This window comes from Heterodontus francisci, chromosome 16 (assembly GCF_036365525.1).
Source record: "Heterodontus francisci isolate sHetFra1 chromosome 16, sHetFra1.hap1, whole genome shotgun sequence".
In the NCBI taxonomy this organism is placed as follows: Eukaryota; Metazoa; Chordata; class Chondrichthyes; order Heterodontiformes; family Heterodontidae; genus Heterodontus; species Heterodontus francisci.
The window spans coordinates 27,309,107-27,329,232 of record NC_090386.1 but is presented as its reverse complement, the minus strand read 5'-3'; the positions used below and the strand labels follow the sequence as shown (position 1 = coordinate 27,329,232).

At 42.3% G+C, this 20,126-nt stretch overlaps 1 protein-coding gene across 1 annotated transcript in view; it reads right to left on the bottom strand.

Annotated features, from left to right (window-relative positions):
* Window positions 1–20,126, bottom strand: part of LOC137378249 (piezo-type mechanosensitive ion channel component 2-like) — a 220,801-nt gene that overhangs the window by 27,858 nt on the left and 172,817 nt on the right. Inside the window, exons 43-49 of the mRNA XM_068048474.1 lie at window positions 13,830–14,088; window positions 11,764–11,952; window positions 9,190–9,388; window positions 7,948–8,080; window positions 4,213–4,396; window positions 2,034–2,248; window positions 944–1,102 (exon numbers count right to left, since the gene is read on the bottom strand). Coding sequence (XP_067904575.1) covers window positions 944–1,102; window positions 2,034–2,248; window positions 4,213–4,396; window positions 7,948–8,080; window positions 9,190–9,388; window positions 11,764–11,952; window positions 13,830–14,088 — 1,338 coding nt within the window. The remainder of the gene's footprint in view (window positions 1–943; window positions 1,103–2,033; window positions 2,249–4,212; window positions 4,397–7,947; window positions 8,081–9,189; window positions 9,389–11,763; window positions 11,953–13,829; window positions 14,089–20,126) is intronic.

Here is a 20,126-nt window from a genome sequence, read left to right as displayed (position 1 = left end):
AGATCTCTCTTTGTTGTATCTGATAGTTAATGTGTGTGGTTTGTCTGTTAATTCATGCTTAATTGATGTTGAGTTTGGTTTGATGGTTAAAGTAAAAGTTATAAAAGTGAAATCTTGTCTGTTGGTTTCTCTATTGGGGTCAATTGGCAAATTTGGTTCTTTTGGATTGTTGATCTCTACGGGGATTATAACACTATGGGGAAAGGATAGGGAGTGGGACTAGCAGAGTTGCTGTTGCAGAGAACTGGCATGGACACCATGGGCTGAATGGCCTCCTTCCGTGCTGTAACTATTCTATGATTCTGAGTTCCATACTCTCAACTTCCCTCTGAAGTGACCTAATGAGCCCCACAGTTGTAGCAAACAAGGACAACCAGGGATGGGCGATAATTGTCGGTCTTGCCAGCAATAGCTACATCCTGAGAATGATTTTGTTGTGATGCATTGAATTGTACAGAAAAGGATGTATGGATTTGGTGTTGACTGAGCTCCAGTGATGACCTTGCCTCTGATCGAAGTCCAGCGATGGTATCATTTCTAATGGTGGTCCATTCAAGGGATGATAATTGGTGCGGTCATGCAGGGCAAAACATGTAGCTAGGCCATACATTGTCATGTTGAAGGATGAATAGTGGCGCGAGGGAATGTCCTTTTATTTGCATCTTGGCAGACAGCAGCTGGAGATCTACCTGAAGAAGTTCAGAGAGTTTGGGTACCAGCCCACAAATAACAAGACAACAGAATTCAATTTCCCAACTTGCTATCTCTGGTTTGTTGGTCCAGTACCATGACTAATAAACTACTGAACCCCAAACACAGTTATGCTTCAGTGCCGCAGAGTTTGCTTTAACAATCAGCTTTGGCTCCCTCACGTCAGCTAAAATAAGTTCATTTTGGCTTTCTGTCTGTCTCATCTGTACCGCAGGTCTGGTCCTTTACTTACGCTTGATAGAGGAAGAGGTTGATGTAGTTGTAGCTCTTTGTTAGGAAGTTGCCGAGCACTCGGTTTGGATAGCCACATTTGATCTGATATGCTGATAGGCCGAAGTAAATACATTTAATAAAGTACCAAATCTGGGCAACAGGGTTTTGGTTAAACCTCCTGCAATTAGAAATTACACAGGCTTTAGAAAGTGTAAAGCAGATGGAAGTTATCTCACATCCAATGCACACACACTAATACCTCCTTCACTTGGCCTGAAATATCCTGGTACAGAGGCCCTACATTGATCAACAAATATTTACAGAGTATGCAGGGGAGGAGGCGGGGTCAGCACCAGGGCAGGGGCGGGGTCAGCACCTGACCTTCAGCCAGGGTTGGGATCACCACCAGATCTTGGCCAGGGGCGGGGTCACTGCCGGACTTTGGCCAGGGGCGGGGTCATTACCGGACGATGCTGGTGCCTGCTTGTACATGAGTTGGAAACCGACTTCCTGACCTCTGAACCAAGGAAGAGTTTTCTAGGATAATGAGAGAGAGAACTTAAAAGGACTAAATCAGAGGCTAACATAGGCTGCAATAGTGAGGAAAGCAAGTAAAAAAGAAACGAAACAAAACTTCTCAGATGAATAATTACCAAATCAGCATCAACATTTATGAGTGTGGGGTGGGGAAATGGGATCTGCTCCTTGTGCTGTTGAGTGAAAGAACTATAATAGTAGACACCACAACAAAAGCCCCTCTTTGGGTCTTCCTACATCACGTCATTCCCAGACTATAGGAAACTGGGCGATCAGCTTGTAGGCCTTGGACGTATCACAGGAGTACAGCCTGCAGTGACTTTCCTTTTCCGCTCTGGCCTCTGCTCCGGCCTTACTTGAGCCACCAGTCTCCATATCCTATCACTGAATTGCAGCATGCTCTGTGCAGCTTAGGGCTGACTGTTCAACGACAACTTCTTTTACTATTCCACACTTGACAGGACAACCTTCCCTGTATCTTACTGCAAGCATATACAAGAGAAAGTAATGCCTCTCTTTAACCAATTAAAAAGGGTCAGGTATTTACAGTGCTTTGTAATGGTCTACGTCACCTTTCAGTCACCCCAGGGAGGATAAAGAACATCCAGAAGTGGATCCCGAGCACCATGACAACCTGAAAGACAACCTTCCCCAAGATGGTCTTCCTGAGGTAGAGAGCACGGTCGATCACCATGGTGGCAAACTGAACCAACACCATCACAAGAAATACCTGGGGTACCTGATCCTCTGAGATGGATTCCGTGATGTCGGCAACAGCTGTGTGTTTCTGTAGAAGCAAAAATTGACAACAGTGAAAGGATCATGATATTCTCAATCATCCTGACCTGAAGACAGCACCTACTAGTTCATGATTATATGTACTAGACAGAATAGCTACAAGTTGTAATGGTTAATAAGAAGGACCCTAGTCTCTGAGTGCTGTGTGTTGAGTATCGGACTGGGGGAAGATGTGAGATAGGAATGTTAACAAGCAGCAGTTGTGCTAGATAGTCTGACAGCAGAGGGAAGTGTAAAAGATGAATAGCTCTCTCTATAATTAATATCAAAGGGAGATAGGTGAGTGATGGTCATGACTGACAGCTATAGTCACCCCTGTAGTGGTAACAATGAATAATGGATAGTAGCTGTACACATGTGTGCTTGGGGGAAGGCAGCAGTAATGTCACTTGGCAAAGTGATATATCAGGCAAATGCAAAGTAGATGTAATGTGCTTACATAGTGACATCACATTCGGAAGATGTAATTAACCCTATAAAGATACAGTGCCCATAGCCCCTTAGGGATATTTAACCTAGGCAAGTGTGACCAGTCAAGGTGATATGCTTACGGGACTCTGAGTTCATTACTCGTGAGTAATTATTGACAGCAATCTCATGAGCACTGTACAATATGGATTGTATCAATGCTTTGATCAATAAAGGGTATCAATCAGATGTCTTAAGTGTTTCCTGGTCCTCAAACTTGTATTAGGGAAAAAATGTCTACCCTTTAAACTCAACAGCTAGAACAGAATTATTTTCATCCCGTATATGACTGCATGACCATAATTCTCTGACAGAAGCGGCACATGTTTTTATGAATGACAGTGCACATATTAATCCAGGATACAAGAGAAAACACATCGTGGTCCTAACCTGAACCATGTTCATTCCATGTTTTGTGAATGGGATTGTAATTTTTATGCCTTGCTATATGCTAGATACCCTGCACTTTAAGCTACTTTCATAAATGATTATTAGTTCCTTATGGTCTCAAGGGTATCTTCTGTGACCCTGCAGTCTATGAAACTTCTAATAGCAAGTCCAGGATAACAAACAGAAAACATTTCTGTAAATTGGATTGCTTCGAAGTCAGAGCATGAGAGTCTTGATTTAGGTTAACTGATTTGCAAATTTATCCAGCAAATAAATTGTGTTTTTGTTAGGTAAGGGCGTAAAGGGATATGGATCAAAGGTGGGTAAATGGAGTTGAGGTACAGATCAGCCATGATATGACTGAATGGCCGAGCAGGCTCAAAGGGCTGAATGGCCTCCTCGTGTTCCTTTGTTAATAGATTGGCACCCGATGGGTAATTAGAGGGCAGATAACTCAATGTTCAGTATTATTACTCATGGCTGGAATCCCTTCATGATCTGATATTTAAAAAACAAATTACCAAAATTTCCAGGAGTCCTCAGTGGAATATTGGTTCATCAGAGAACTGCCAAATAAACAATCCAGTCATATGTGGTCTGTACAACATTAGCAAAGAGGTATCACCATTATGTGACACAAACATGGTGTTACTCCTCCATCATCCATTCCACACAGATTATCTGTGAAAATGATCTTCAGGGCTTCACTGGTGGTGATGAAGAATAAGTAAATAACAACAACTAGAGACTGGCCAGGGTCAATACTTTGCTTTATAAAAAAAAAGTTTAGAAATGATCCTTTCCTAGGTTCAGTTACAGGTAGCTGTCACTCATTTAACCATTATCTTCAACATGACCCCAAAGGATCAGTGATTAATTCAGTGAAGAAACTGAAATTGCTTTTAATTAAAGGTCAATTTGGGCCATGGCTGGTTTGAATGTAGCAGCCCATGTAACTCCAGTCTCTAGTACATGCTCAAATGTATCGCAAAAGCATCAATGCTGCCTCCTTCGGGACTGCGGTTCACAGCGCATCAACAAAGAAGTACAAATTTAAGCCAATAAGTTCAGCTCTAAGAAGAGTCCTTTACTTACTCCGAATGCCCAATATCCAAATATGGTGATGATGAAATTAATGACATCGATCAGAAACATTAGTGCATAGACATCACACACTGCATTATATTCAGGATGGATAATGTTGTAGAAGAATTGCCGAATAGGCAGGTAGATTTGAAGAGCTCTGAAAGATACAAGGAAACAAAACAAGGCAATGAATCTTTCACATAAATGCCAATCCTTTGACACAGATTGTACCAATGTCCATTTTATTAATACCACTGAGATGAGTGATCATTCGTTCTTACTAAGCTACAAATGCATTGTCCAGTGCACACTTGCTTCTCCCTATACCCACAGAGGGCTGCAGATCAAACACAAAAAAAGACAAAAGTCTATCAGGCCTGTCCCACTCAGCTATGCTGCGACCAAGTATCATTTAACCATTCACCCTCAATACCCTCAATACCCTCCATCCCCCAGTAGCCATGTAATCTCCCGGGAGTGACAAAATAAACAGCTGCACTACAAGAATACAGATGACTTGGTAATTTCCCTGTCAATCACGCCTGAAGTGACTGGGATTAGGGACATGTGAACAGGATGAGGCCATTTAACCCTTTGGCTGATCTGTGACTAACTCCATATACCTGTCTTTTTTCCATATCCCTCAATATCTTTGGTTAACAGAAATTAGCAATCTCAGATTAAATTCAGGCATCAACTACCATTTGAAGAAGAGCTGGAGGTGGGACTTACAGCAAACCATGGAAATTGTTTATCTCTATATACCCTATCAGTTTCTCTTATCTTGAAAACATTGATCAAATCACCCCTTAATCATCTAGCTTCCAGGGAATACATCCCTAATTTGTATAATCTCTCCTTGTAGCTTAACCCTTGGAGTCCAGGTATCATTCTAGCAAATCTATGTTGCACTCCCTGCAAAGCAACAGATCTTTCCTAAAGTGAACAGTCTGTGTCTCATCCCATTGGAGTCAGCCTTACATAAATCTAGAATCTTAGTTGCGGTTTTATGTTTCTTCCTTTCAAATTCTACATTGAACTTGATCATATTATGATTACTATTAGATAAATGTTCATGCACCATTAGGTTGTTAACTAAATCTATCTCATTACTCGTAACTAAATCTAATATGGGCTGGCCCCTTGAACATACCCAAGAAATTTGTTACCTTTCTGACATGAGCTCATTTGCTTATCCCAACCTATGTGGCAATTAAAATCCCCCATTAAAACCACTCTGCCTTTATTACATTCTTGTCTAATTTCTGCAATAATACATTCTGTCACTTCACAGCTTTCAGCAGGGGGCCATTTATAACTCCCACTTGAGTCTTAAATCCTTTTCTATTTGTTAATCCTACTCTTGTTATATCCTCTCCTATCCTAAGAACTAATTACATCCTTAATCACTAAGGGTACTCCACCACACAACCCCCAACCACCCCCCCCCCCCCCGCCACCCCCCTCCACCCCCACACCCGACCCCAGATTCCTTATTCTTCCTATGAACTTTCTAACCATATATTCAGTTCCTAGTTCTGACTGTCTTGCAGCCATCTGTCAGTAATGGCTACAATGTTGTACCCTCTAAGTTGAATTTGTGCCTGCAATTCATTTAGTTTGTTCTTTATACTCCATGCATTTGTATAAAGAAACTTTATTTGTGCCATACTCCTTAACCACTCCTTCTGCTCTAGTGTTTTACTCACACATTTCTTATTTCTCTCTCCTGGTTTAATTTTAGTTTTCCCTTTACCTGTAGTGTCTACCACACAATTTCTGACTGTTACTCTACTCTCTTCCTTTTTATTTATTTTAGAAGTATAGCCCTGAGCCCTCCCCACAATTTACTGGTTTACATTCCTCGTGACTACACGATTCATTCTTTCTGCTAGGACCATAGTTCCAGCCCAGTTCAAGTGTAGCCCATCTCAACGGATGAATTTTACCTACATAATTTGTTTTATGTAACTCACCTCCACTCACTACATTTTGCTGGAGAATTAATCCTGCTTTTATCAGGACACTTTGCTGTAGGTTTAGTCATGAGTTGTATTTGCTGTAGTTTGTAGAGACTGTTAAAGTCGACTCTGTTTGCTGTAAGTCTCACCTCCAGCTCATTGAGTGACACAATGATGTCAATACACAATTTGAAAAAAATGCAAAACCCAAAGCAAATACTGGGAAATCTTTCTCTGTCCTCTGAAGGTGATTAAAATGAATTTCAGGAGATACCTGTGACCAGGTGGTACAAAGCCCAGCATTCCACCTATCTTTTGTACACAGTGATATCAGCCTCTTCGAGAAACAATACAGCTCATTTTGAACATTTACAGTGAATCAGCTCACAGCATGAGACAGAAACTTCTTATAAAATCAAGAATCATCACTTGTCTTCTACTGTTCCTCATTCCTTTCCAGGACCTCAGAACTGTAGAACTTCTCAACTCTCTCATGCTTCTCCAAATCTTACAAACAACAAGGTTTTACAACCTAAGCTTGGTCTTGTCTATTGACTACATCCGTATTTAGCTCATCTTTTTCTTTTATTCACCCATAAATCATTCACCCTGTTTTCTCAATTTCTTTTTTTATTGAGCATTAAATCTTGGGTATCATTCAGAATTCAGTTCAATTCAGTCACGTCAATAATTACTTTAGAATCCAGGCTAAAAAACTTCCAAGTTTTTAACCCCTGTGGTAAACAGGCAAAAGTGGCAAGCTTCCCCCCCTCCTGTCTTCTCAATGTAATAATTCTTCATTACAACGATCTCTGCATCTCAATTAGGTTGCAGATGTTCACGTTTCTGTACTTTCTGTCTGCATCTGCACTTGGTGTTTTAGAGGGGGATCTGAAGCAAGGACTGTAGATACAGGCTGAAAGATATCCTTAAACTTAGTTATTTGCCTTTATGATATTATCCCCCCTGTCACCACCACATTACTCCCCCAGTTGTTGCTGCATTACTCTCCCCGTCACAGTGTTACTTCCCCATTATCGCTATTACTTTCCCTTCTCCCACCCCCCATTACCATGTTACTCCATTACTACATAGGCCCCATTTGCCATGTTACCTTTGTTGTATGTTTGGGTTGCCCGCTGCTACCTCAATATACTTAGTCTAGCTTAGAGATATTCCTGAGTATTCTGTACTTTGCACATTAACTCTTTATTACATTCTAACTATGTAGAGCTTCACACCAGTCTGTGTGACTCCCCTGCATCTCCCTCCAAGTCTCTCTCACATATGATCTCTTACATCATCATGGTGGGAGGTATTCCTTACACTGTCTCACATTAACCCTTTCAGACACTTATACTATAATTTTCGATATCATGTTCTTCCCCAAAGCGAGGTCATCTAGTTAACAAATATTTATAATTTGTAGCTATCTGGAGGTCCACAGGTTCCATTTATTCTGCACGCTATTTATATTTTAAACTGTAATTAAACTGGAATTTGTGCAAATGCATAAACTGGTGTGCCAGAAAGATATCCAGAGGATATTAAATAACAGATTGGTTTGAGCAGGGGAGAATTCCACATACTAAATAAATTGAAACACTTCATTAAAACCCAGCCCAATGTGTCTCATGAGATTTTTTGGTGATATTGGAGTTTTTCTTGCATAGAAAAGCCCTCCCACCCACTATCACAAGAGTGGAAGTAGATTTGGAGCTTTAGGTAGAACTGCAGGATCTCCAGTTACACTTCACATTGGAGAAAGGTGGGACCTCCTTACAGGACAATGATGTATCTTTTCACTGTCCGTGTTTTTTCCCTTATCTGCTCCTTGATGGTTTCCCTTAGCCGCTTGCTGGCCTTTGGTGATTCTCTTTTCTTCTTTTTGGATCTCTTTGGAGCTTTTACTCTGTCTGAAGAAAAAGGCAGTCAGAATGATTTCATTTCACATATGCCATGAATTAACACTCTGACAATTCTCTCACTAAGAACGTAAGAACATATGAAATAGGGGTAGGAGTAGACCATATGGCCCCTCAAGACTGCACTGCCCTTCAACACGATTAAGGCTGATCTTCTGCCTCAACTCCACTGTCGTGCCCGCTCCCCATATCCCTTGATTTCCTCAGAGAACAAAAATCTGTCTATCTCAGCCTTAAAAATATTCAGTGATGGAGCATCCACAACCCTCTGGGGTAGACAGTTCCAGAGATTCACAACCATCTGAGTGAAGAAATTTCTTCTCCTCTCAGTCCTAAATGAGCAACCCCTTATCATGAGGCCGTGCCTCTGTGTTCTAGATTCCCCAGCCAGGGGAAACAACCTCTCAGTGCCTACCATATCCAGCAACTTCAGTATCTTGTATGTTTCAATGAGATCACCTCATTCTTCTAAACTCGAGAGAATATAGGCCCAATTTACTCAGCCTCTCATCATAGGACAATACTCTCCCATTCCACATAGGAACACAAGGAGGCGATTCAGCCTCTCGTACCTGCTCTGCCATTCTATCAGATCAAGACTGATCTGTACCTCAACTCCATTTTCTCACTTTTGATCCCTATCCCTTGACACCTTTACCTAACAAAAATCTATCAATCTCAGTCTTAAAGCTCCAACTGTCCCATGTCATTCCACATAAATTCACAGTTAATGAATTATTTTTGAAGTGTAGTCACAGTTACAATGTAGGAAAACATGGCCACCAGTCGTGCACAGCAAGGTTCCGGAAACACCAATTGAGCTAAGTGACCATTGAATCGGTTTCTACAGTGCTGGTTGAGGGATGAATATTTGCCCAAATATCGGGGGAGTACCTTCCTCTACCTTGATACAAGAAACTGCATGCAAGTGTGCCTGGATGGACGTGTGCATGTTTGGGTGGGCGTGGCTATATGCCTGGGTCTGGGTGTGTGTGTGCGTGTTCATGTATCTGGGTGAGTTGTCAGCGAATATTAAATTGAATTCGTTGCGTGTTCCTGCTTTGATTCTTCACTCCTTTTCCTCACACTCAATCTCTTACCTTTTCCAATCAGCTGTCCGGACGATCGTCTGGAAATATTTTTCCCCCCAGGGGACCCTGCCATGTCCTCTAAGCTGACAGTTTGCATGGTCTCATCATCCTCCTTCATCTCTCCCAGGTTCTGATCCTTGTTTTGCTTCTGCTCCTTTTCAAAATGCTGCCCTTTCACCGCATGGTGGGAATCCCACAGGCCATGGCACTGTCACAGAATGAGAGAGATTTGGAAGCAAAGTTAATCAAACATTAAAAAAATGGAGCAAAATACCATATCTGTCAAATTAAGTCTTCCTAGGCATGATCCGAATTTTCCTACTGACTAGGAATTTTTTTGCTTTACTGTTTTCCCACCATTGCCACCTCCAGATGGTGTTGGCTCTTGCTGAAGTGCTCTGTCCAAATGGCCACCTTTCACGTGCAAACCTTGATATTGAGTGTCAACTGCCTATTCAACCAGGGGGAGTGGGAGTGGGAGTGGGGGTGGGGGTGGGGGGGGGGGTGGTGGGTGGGTGGTGGGGTGGTTAGCACAACCAAAGATCATTCTGGTGTGCAAACAGATGCACTTTCTAGAAGAGCATGGAAACCACAACACAGACATCTTAGCACAAAACTATGGGAAATTGCAGGACTACACAGAAAGAGCTTGGAGAGTGGGATTAACTGGATAACTCTTTCAAAGAGCAAGAAAAGGCTTTATGATTCTATGTAGAACAGCAAACCAGTGGTGAACGCAATATAGAGATGAACTAAGATTGTCAACGTATTCCACAAATTGGATCCTGCACCTTTGGCTTTTTCCCCACATCTGCTTTGTGTAGATTCCTTTCCATAAGTAGATGGAGTTCTCTTATGATTTGAACTTTCACTCAATTCTGTGATGTGTGTGGGTTTAACAGTTATGCTCCCCAAATCATGGTTAAACCAAAATTCCTGTTTCAATGATATACCCATTTTTAGCAGCGAACTTGTGGGGTGCCCACCACATCCTGTGGTCAAATCAATACAGGCTAAACCTAATTAGCTAGATTTATTTGGGGGTGTAATAATACATTGAAGCAAAAAACTTGGCAGGAGAATATAGTTCAATAAGCAAATGTTCTAATTTGAATTGAGAGCTGCTTTGCACAATTTTTAAAAATTGTTTAGATGGCACAAAAAAAGAATGAATAGTGAAGATAACATAAAGTGGATTTTTTTCCTTGTGGGCTGGGCAGCAGGCATACTTGGGTATAAGGCAGAGAGGAAGATTACTCAGAGAGTTTCACACACATGTTACAAAACCCACCTGAATTTTGTCCCATTAATTTAAATGGAAGGATTTCAGTCAGATTCTGTTACCAGTGTACAACTCAACTTTTCATCATTCCACTGACATGTTGCTTAATACCCAATGACTAAAATCCCCACATGTATCAAAGAACAGAAATCCCAGAAAATAGATGTTGATTGTTGATAGCATCGTAGGATTGGAGCAATTTTACAAGGGTCTAATGAGTAAGTTACACCTTTATTGTGACCTGACCCATGCTCCAGTGAGGGTTGGACAACTCAGAATTTGGATTTACGGAAAGTTACAAAATTCATGTGATTGAAAAGCTGCCTTCTTGTCAGGGCCACCAATGTCCAAAGCCTCATGCCCATATCATTCAGCACTCTGTGTCAAGGCAATTCCCCTCTTTCATCAAGGCACTTGTGATCTTGGAATCTGGGACTAAATTCAGGGGGATCTGCAGAATGTGACACTTTGGGATGGATTTTGTGCAGGAGGCGGGTCAATTGGCTCCGGGCCGAAAAGGCAGGGGGAGCTCTGCCTCTGCATTTTATCAGAACCACGGAGTGATCCTCCAGTCTTTAGGGGTCAAGGTTTAAGGAGGCGGGATCCCCATCCCTTTAAAGACTTGATAGGAACGGGGATCCTGCCCCCAAGAGCTGCTAGCCAATCACAGGGCTGGCAGCACAGCAGTATCGGCAGTGCCTTCAGGAACGGTGGCCACTGCCAGTACTGCAGAGGCCTCAGACCCAGGCCTAGCACTGGAACCCCAGACAAGAGGTAGGTGAGGTGAAGTCGCTGAGGCTAGTCTGGAAGGCCCTGGCGAGGGGGGTTGGTGGGGCAGGTGTTCGGTCCGGGGGAGGGGGTACATTTGTTCCCAATGGGGCTTCTCCATGGGCCATAAATTGCCCACAAAGAAGGACCCCCCGCCCAAAGCTGCAGGGAGGGCACCTTGTTTTTCAAGGCCTCCACCCCACGCGGCGGAGGCCCCTGAACCCCCACAATTGCTGGTAAGATCCCAGCGGTGGCAGGAAGAGGCCCTTATTTGGTCTCTGGGTGGAAAGGCTGTCATTGGCCTATCCTACCCCTGGGAGAATCGGAACTGGGATTCCCAGCGTTGGATTCTGTGGTGGACAATTCTGTCCCAATTCTCCGGCCCTCCCCCATCATGAAACCCACCATCAGGATGAGCACAAAATCTAGCCCTTTGAGTGTGCTAGATACATCTTGCTAGATATAAGACTTTTCAATAATAGGTAAATTAATGTTCCAATAAATGAAGAGATTTGATAGTTCTGCGCAATTACCTTTAGGACTGACCTATGCAGGAACAGAGCAAGCAACTGGATAAGGTCATAGTGCACATAGCCATCCTTCTTCTCAATGCCAATGATGTTGGGAAGATAGAAAGGTCGATTGAAGTAAAGCACTCGATAGGAGATGCTGGTCCAAGGGAAGAATCCAAATTGAAAGCAATACTTCACAACAACCGTGATCTGTAGAGAGGGGAACAGGATAAGGGATAGTGAAATACACAAATCACAAGGAATGGTCAATGTAGTGGGGAAACAGCCAATGACCTGCTACAGGGCGGCACAGTGGCACAGTGGTTAGCACTGCAGCCTCACAGCTCCAGTGATCTGGGTTCAGTTCTGGGTACTACCTGTGCGGAGTTTGCAAGTTCTCCCTGTGACTGTGTGGGTTTCTTTTGGGTAATCTGACTGGACCGAGTAATCCAGAGGCCTGGACTAATGCTCTGGAAAGATGAGTTCAAATCCTGCCATGGCAGCTAGGGGAATTTAAAAATTCAATAAATCTGGAGATTTATTGGTGGTGGAGATCTTGTTGCTTAGATTCCAGTTAGGAAAGAAGGGATGTGAGGAAGAGAGATGTAATTAGCCCATCTACATAGATTTAAATAAAAACGACTGCAGCCCTCCAGGTCACTTCAATAGGGTTATCCAGAGACAATTTACATGCCTGGTTGTCCTGTGTGTTTAAGTAGCATTAGTCTGATAATGACTGGTGTATTTTTTCTGTGGAACCTAGATAATCCATAAATGGTTGTAGGAGACTGTGGAAAAGACCATTAGAAATGTTTTGAGGCTGGTCATAATGGGGAACATAGCAATAGGAATAGGCTATTCAGCTTCCCCAACTTGTTGAACCTGTTCCACTGCCATTCAGCTAGATCATGGGTTGAACTCCAACTCAACTCCATTTCCCCATCTTTATTGCATACCCTTACCCAATAAAAGTCTTGATGGATTGTGTTACTTCTATCTTCACCCAAAGTGTGCTCTGGTTAAAGGCCTTGTTGTGTATTCAATGGATGGAGATGGACTAACTGCAGAGCCTGATGGAGTATCTGGCCACTAAAACATGTTGTGCTGCAATGGAAATGGGGGTTGTTGGGAAGCAAATACTGATTGAAAAAAATTGCAAGAATGCAGGTGCCAGGGTCCCAAATGTCATACTTAACACTCAGGCAGTCCATCTGGGATATACCTGCGTGCATATATTAGCACTGTGATGGGTGCAAGGTACTTGGATACATACAATAATCTGTAGAGCTACTTAGAAGAGATAGGAACTTCAGTGCCCATGAAAGGCCATCCTGTGTTGCTCTACCAATACCAGATTGGATTGCACTTGCCAAGTAAATACTGGGCACTATCTTTTTTAGTTTTAGGCATCCTTAAGAGACCAAAGTTCTAAAATAAATTGTTTCACCTCAACCTGCTAGTTCTGCTTCATTCCAAATTTTGATGGGGGGGGGTGGGGGGGGGTAAATCTAGTAAATCTGCTCGTAGATCTGGATTACATGTAAAATTGAATTTACAGCGGAGAAACAGGCCATTTAGCCTAACTGGTCTCTTCCAGTATTTATGTCTCACAAGCCTCCTTCATCTAACCCTTTCAATGTATCTTTCTGTTCCTCTCTTCCACATTTGTTTATCTAGCTTCTCATTAAATGCATCTTTGCATTTGCTTTTCGCTTCAATTAATCTATTTGGTAGCTGTACCACTCTGAGTAGAGGAGTTTCTCCTGAGTTCCCTATTGGATTTATTAGTGCCTATCTTATATTTTGGCCCCTAGTTTTGGACTCCCCCACAAGTGGAAACATCTTCTCTAAGTCGACCGTATCAAACCTTTCATAATGTTAAAAACATCTATCAGATCACCCCCTCAGTCTTCTCTGTTCAATCTTTCCTGATAATTATAACCTCTCAGTTCTGGTATCTTCATGTACATTACACATCAATGTACTTCTCTCCATTGGTGAGCACCTGTAATTTATATGAACTAAAGAACTGCCGAGTTCTTCAAGCACTTGCTCTCCCTCCCGTGAGTCAGTTTTTCTGTTCATACCTCAGTGTACAGGATAGCCAACATCCAGAACCGCTTCTTGGGCCTCGGTACTGAAAGCATTGCCCAGAGGAAGACAAGGATCGGCAGAACCAAGGTGAGCACCGAGGCGGAGACTATGTGGTTGAGAATCATCACAAAGTAGCACAACATGTCCGACTGAGACACCATGGTGTTGTACAAGGCAAACAGCAGCTTCAGGAGGTGAGGCAAACTAATGTAGAATTTGTCCGACTCCTCCAGTTCGGTATCATGAAACACCCTGAAACAGGATAGGCAGTTAGATTAGCAACAAAAGATCATGGACCTATCAACTTAGGAATAAGTAAAATACAGTACATCTATTTTTCTGCAATAAAACTTTATTTGGGTGTCCATCAATGTAATTATTTATATTATACAGGTATCGCAGGCCAAGAATAGTCTTCAAGTGAAGACAGGGTATAAATCGTCCAGAGAGCACAGATGTAATTCACGACATCTATTTTTTCCTTATTTTTATATTTCCATTATAAGTTTCTATGTCCATGTGTGATGGAGTCTTCACATGTAGACTGAGTTCTATACAGAAAGATAGGTAAAAGAGAGACAAGAAAGGGAAAATGAGAAAAAGACAGACACTTACAATTTGAAATGAGAAATCTTAAATTTGAAAGAGAAAGGGAGAGGGAAGAAAAAGGAAAGAGAGCAAGAAATGCGAAAATTGGCATTGGACTAATAAGTGAAAATATAGAGGCTGAAATTCGGTAGGAGTGCGTCAGGGGTGAAAACTGAGGATGACCCAGATGAAACTCCTTGTAATTTTGATTTGGCAAAGAATATACACTTGGTACTTAAATTTAGTGAAGAAGGGTAGAAACGTACTTTGTGACATTTGATGAAATTGCCACGAATGTGGAGTGGCCTATACCATCCTGTACAATGCTCCTACAGAATGTTTTCAGAGGGAAAGCTTTGGAGGTGTATTCATCTCTTTCATATGAACACTCATGAGACTATGACAGAGTAAAGATTGCTGTTCTCAATGCCTATGAGTTGGTACCAGAGGCCTACAGGCAGAAATTAAGGAATTTAAAAATGAAACAGGGCCAGACAGATATGGAATTTGCTAGAGAGAAGGAAATGGTGTTTGATAGGTGGTTTAGATTGATGAAGATTGTGCAACATTTTGAGAGCCTTAGGGAAGTAATTCTGAAGGAAGAATTAAAAACAGTGTTCAGTCAGGAATAAGATCCCCACCTAGAGGAACATAAAGTTGCAAAATAAGGGATGCCGCAGTAATGGCAGATGATATGAATTGACCCATAAAAGCAGTAGCTACAGGCCCCAGTTTGGAAACCTTCAGACAAATTGGAGAGATAGGAAGCTTGATAATGAAAAGAGATCTGGTTCTATGGAGAAAGATGACAAAGGTAAAGAGACAGACACACTTCAGGTTTGTAAAAGAGAAGGCCAGGAGGAAAAGTTTGTCTCGAGGGGACCAACATGCTATTTCTGTCATAAGAAAGATCATCATAAGATCATAAGAACTCGGAGCAGGAGTAGGCCGTCCGGCCCCTCGAGCCTGCTCCGCCATTTAATAAGATCATAGCTGATCTTTTCGCGGACTCAGATCCACTTACCCGCGTTCTCACCGTATCCCTTAACTCCTTTATTATTCAAAAAGATATCTACCTTAGCTTTAAAAACGTTTACTGAAGAAGCGTCAACTACTTCACTGGGCCAGGAATTCCATAGATTAACAACCCTCTGGGTGAAGAAGTTCCTTCTTAATTCAGTCCTAAATCTGCTCCCTCTAATCTTGAGGCTATGCCCTCTTGTCCTAGCTTCACCTGCCAGTGGAAACATACTCTCTACTTGTATCTTATCTATTCCCTTCATGATTTTATATGTTTCTATAAGATCCCCCCTCATTCTTCAGAATTCCAATGAATACAATCCCAATCTACTCAGTCTCTCCTCATAAGCCAACCCCCTCAACTCCGGAATCAACCTAGTGAACCTCCTCTGCACCCTCTCCAGTGCCAGTACATCCTTTCTCAAGTAAGGAGACCAAATCTGCACACAGTACTCCAGGTGCGGCCTCACCAGTACCTTATACAGCTGCAACATAACCTCTCTGCTTTTAAACTCAATCCCTTTAGCAATGAAGGACAAAATTCCATTTGCCTTCCTAATTACTTGCTGTACCTGCAGACCAACCTTCTGCGATTCATGCACAAGGACACCCAGGTCCCTCTGCATAGCAGCATGCTGCAACTTTTTACCATTCAAGTAATAATCCTTTTTACTATTACTCCTACCGAAATGAATGACTTCACATTTATTAACATTGTATTCCATCTGCCAGACCTTTGCCCACTCACTCAATGTATCTATGTTCCTCTGCAAAGTTTCACAGTCATCTGCATACTTTGTGAATGCTGACATGTGAATGCTGAGTGTTGAAAGTGAATAAACAAGCCCGTTGCATGTGCACTGTCATGCAGACCCCCTCACCTGAAAGAATGAGTCACATTAATTTCACCACATGAACACTGATTTTCTAAATTGTTACTGGAGTAAAGAAAGAACTTGCTTTAAAAAAAAACACTAGACCCTTGATGGGAAAGACATTTGCATAGTAACTGAGAATGAGAAGCAGACTCAAGGCTGGCAAAAGTTTGGATACAGAAGGGGAAAAAGTGACCACGAGGGCAGGTTAAAGTCCGGGAGGTCCACCAAGCCCGAAGAATTTGAAAAGTTAGACCCCACATCCTCCTACGTAAATACAGGAGAAACTAGAAGCACCCCAGCAGAGTTGCTAACAGCATTTGCAGCAACCTACAGAGACAAAGAGAGACCTCTAGGGGGCACAGAAACCATGAGGGTGATGCCTCACCTAGTTGAAGTGCCACAGGAGAGTGCAGTCAAGTCTGCACACATACCTGCAGGCAGGAATGTCCTAGAGAACAAAGAGGAGATTAACAAAGAATTCTCCCCCATAGTTAGAGGAAAAGGGACCCACCCATCCCCTGAAGTCAAAAGCCTTTGCATGACTCAGCAAAGCACTGAAAGAGAGTTCAGGAGAGACCCGCCCACTACTAACACTCCTGAAAAAAAATGACCTCAACAGGAACCAAACCCTAGGCACTCAAGGCAATGGAAAAACTGAAGAAAAACTTCCCCAAAGAACCACATGGTTACTGGGATGCCAAACAGGGAAAATTAAAGCAACACTGGCATCCAGAGAAGGCAATTTTAATAAGCTTTAAGATTGATTAATAAATGGAAATGAATGAGAGAAATGCATGTTTTTTGTTTCTGAATCTTATAGTTCTCTCAAACCTTTTAATGAAATGTGTCATTTTTTTCCAAATGGCATTTCATTCCCCTGGTTGTGGAGGTGTCATGCAGGCCCCCCACCTGCCAAGAATGAGGCACATTAATTTCACCACATGAACATTGATTTTCTAAATTGTTGCTGGAGTAAAGGAAGAACTTGCTTTAAAAAAAAACACCAGACCCTTGACTGGAAAGACATTTGCATAGTAACAGATAGTACTTGGAAGTGACAAAGGGGCCACTCCCTGCTCCAATATAACCCACAATGGACGTTTGGTTACCAGACGTTGATGGCGGCGAAGCTAGCATTCCAGGTTGACTGTTAAGATGCTCCCAATACACAGAAGAGACCTGGTCAAACCAGTCAGTTGCATGACCACCTGCTGGCCAACTAGGGGAGCAGGGAGAAATTGGAGAAACAGTGTTTGAAGACAGAAAGCTGTTTGCTCCTGGACTGAAAAGACCTCTTGTGGCTGGCTCGGTGCAGCCTCTCCTGCCTGCTCCCATCTCTTTCTCAGGGAACTGAAGACCCATTGAAGACACATGAACCCCAGGAGAGAAAAGTCTCCTACAGTGAACAAGGTTTAAGAAGAATACTGGGCCCCAACGAAAAGCAAGATATACCTACAATCAAGGACTCTACAGCGAACTCGAAGCACAGTAACAACCCCCTTCAAAGAGTGCCTCCAAGTTTTTCACTTTATTTATTTTCTGCTCTTTTCTGTCCCTATTCGCATGTGCGTATCGCATATACATGCTAGCGTGGGTTGCGGCCTGTATCCGTAGGCATTAACTGAATTAGAGTTTAAGTTTAAGTTTTAATAAATTTCACTTTTCTTCTTTAAACCTAAGAAAGCCTGTTTGTGCTAATTTCTTTGCCTTATAATTGGAAAGCGCTGAACAAGGATTCATCAAAGGGGAGTTCAAAACGCAGTGTGTTTAAAACAAAACCCTGTTACAATAAGACCAGGTGAAGGCTGAGAAAGACCCCTAGACACCTTTCTCACCTGGTCGTAACAGTACAGTCAAAGGGTATTCACCCAGGAAATACTGTTTTAGCTGGTGACGGTTACGACAAGCTGGTAGTTTCTCCCACGTTCACTGATAGAGTGAATCAGGTTGCAGAAAACTATAGATGTTTTCTATTTAAGGATGAAGTATCTTCACAGTTGTCTGGTGAGGCAGTCAAGCCAATTGTTATCCTTAGAGATACAGGGGTGGCACAGTCACTAATGTTGGCAGGTGACATGAATTTTTTTCCCCGCTAGTTGGCTGAATGGAAAAGTGTTAATCCACGGGATAGATGGAACCTATTTACCCATTCCCTTATATAGGGTTGATTTAAAATGTGATTTGATCACTGGTCCTGTTACTATCAATGTCATTCCCAATTTGCCCGTTGAGGGTGTACATTTTCTGCTAGGAAATGATGTAGCTGGGCATAAGGTATTGGCGTCTCTAGTAGTTTTGAAAAGGCAGTCGAGGTTGCTGAAATTGAGCTTTTACAGAAATAACTTCCTGGAATATTCCCGGATTGTGTTGCGTCTCGATCCCAGGCTCATAGGGTTAAACAAGATGAGATGAATTCAGTTATAGTGGAGGACAATTTGGGTGTTTGGTTGGCTGAAATTTTTTTTCAAGGATTTGGATAGAGATGTTGGTGGTAAAGGTTTCAAGGCTAACAATGGTGAATTGTTTAGCAGATCCTCTTTGATTGAGGCACAACAGGCAAACCCTGACTTGAGAAGCTTGTCTCAGATGGCGTGTCCTGATGCAGAAGCTGAAAAGTTCCCTGAGTGTTATTATGTCAAGAATGACAAGTTGATGAGGAAGTGGAGACCTCCCCAGAAGCCCACTGATGAGGATTGGGCTGTAGTCCATCAAATTGTTGTCCCTCCTTGCTACCACGTGAAATTTTGAGAATTGCCCTGTTGATTCTAGTTGCAGGTCATTTGGGTATTCGGAAGACACAGGCTGGGGTAATGATGCATTTTTACTGGCCGAAGCTGTACAGGGATGTGGTTGACTTCTGTAAGACATGTCACATGTGTCAGGTGATTCGGAAGCCACAGCCTTTGATTAAGCAGTCCCATTAATACCGATAAATGCATTTGACGACCGTTTAGTAAGGTTCTTGTGGATTGTGTAGGTGTAGCACAGGTGGTAGAGAATGTATGTGGTGACACTGGAGCATGTGATAAACCAGATGAGTCTGAGACTGAGTGTTCCCAGATTGAATCTCCTGCGGTGAAGGCTGGCAAACACAAAGGTGTTAGAGAGTGTTGATGAGGTGCTGCAACACCGACCTTGGCATCAGAGGAAAGACATAACTGACCTGTTGAGGGAGTATAAGCCAGTATGTGCAGATAAGCCAGATTGTACTTCTCTGGCTATTCATGAAATTGATGTAGGAGGAAGATAAACCAATTAAACAAATTCCCTACAGACTCAATCCCAGTAAATTGGCCAAAGTGAGGGAGGAAGTTCACTACATGTTAAGTAATGATATAACTGAACCCAGTCAAAGTAGTTGGAGTTCTCCTGTTGTTTTAGTAGCAAAACCATATGGTTCTCAAAGGTTCTATATAGATTACCGAAAGGTTAACGCAGCAACTAAGATGGACTCCTATCCAATCCTTGAGGATTGTATTGATGGGGTGGGAAACTCACCCTTTGTTATAAAGATTGATTTACTTACAGGATACTGACAAATCAAAGAAATATCTGCTTCTGTGACAACAGGTGGTCTGTTTCAGTGTAACGTCATGAAAAATGTACCAGCTACATTTCAAAGATTGATCAATCTGGTAATTGCGGAATTGATGTTCATTTAGTGTACAGCAACACGTGGAGTGTTCATATCCAACCTTTCAGAACTCTACTTGATAGGCTGGCCAAGGCTAACCTTGTCATAAACCTGGCGAATTTGCCAAGGTCCCTTATTTAGGACATATTATGGGTCAAGGTCAATTACCA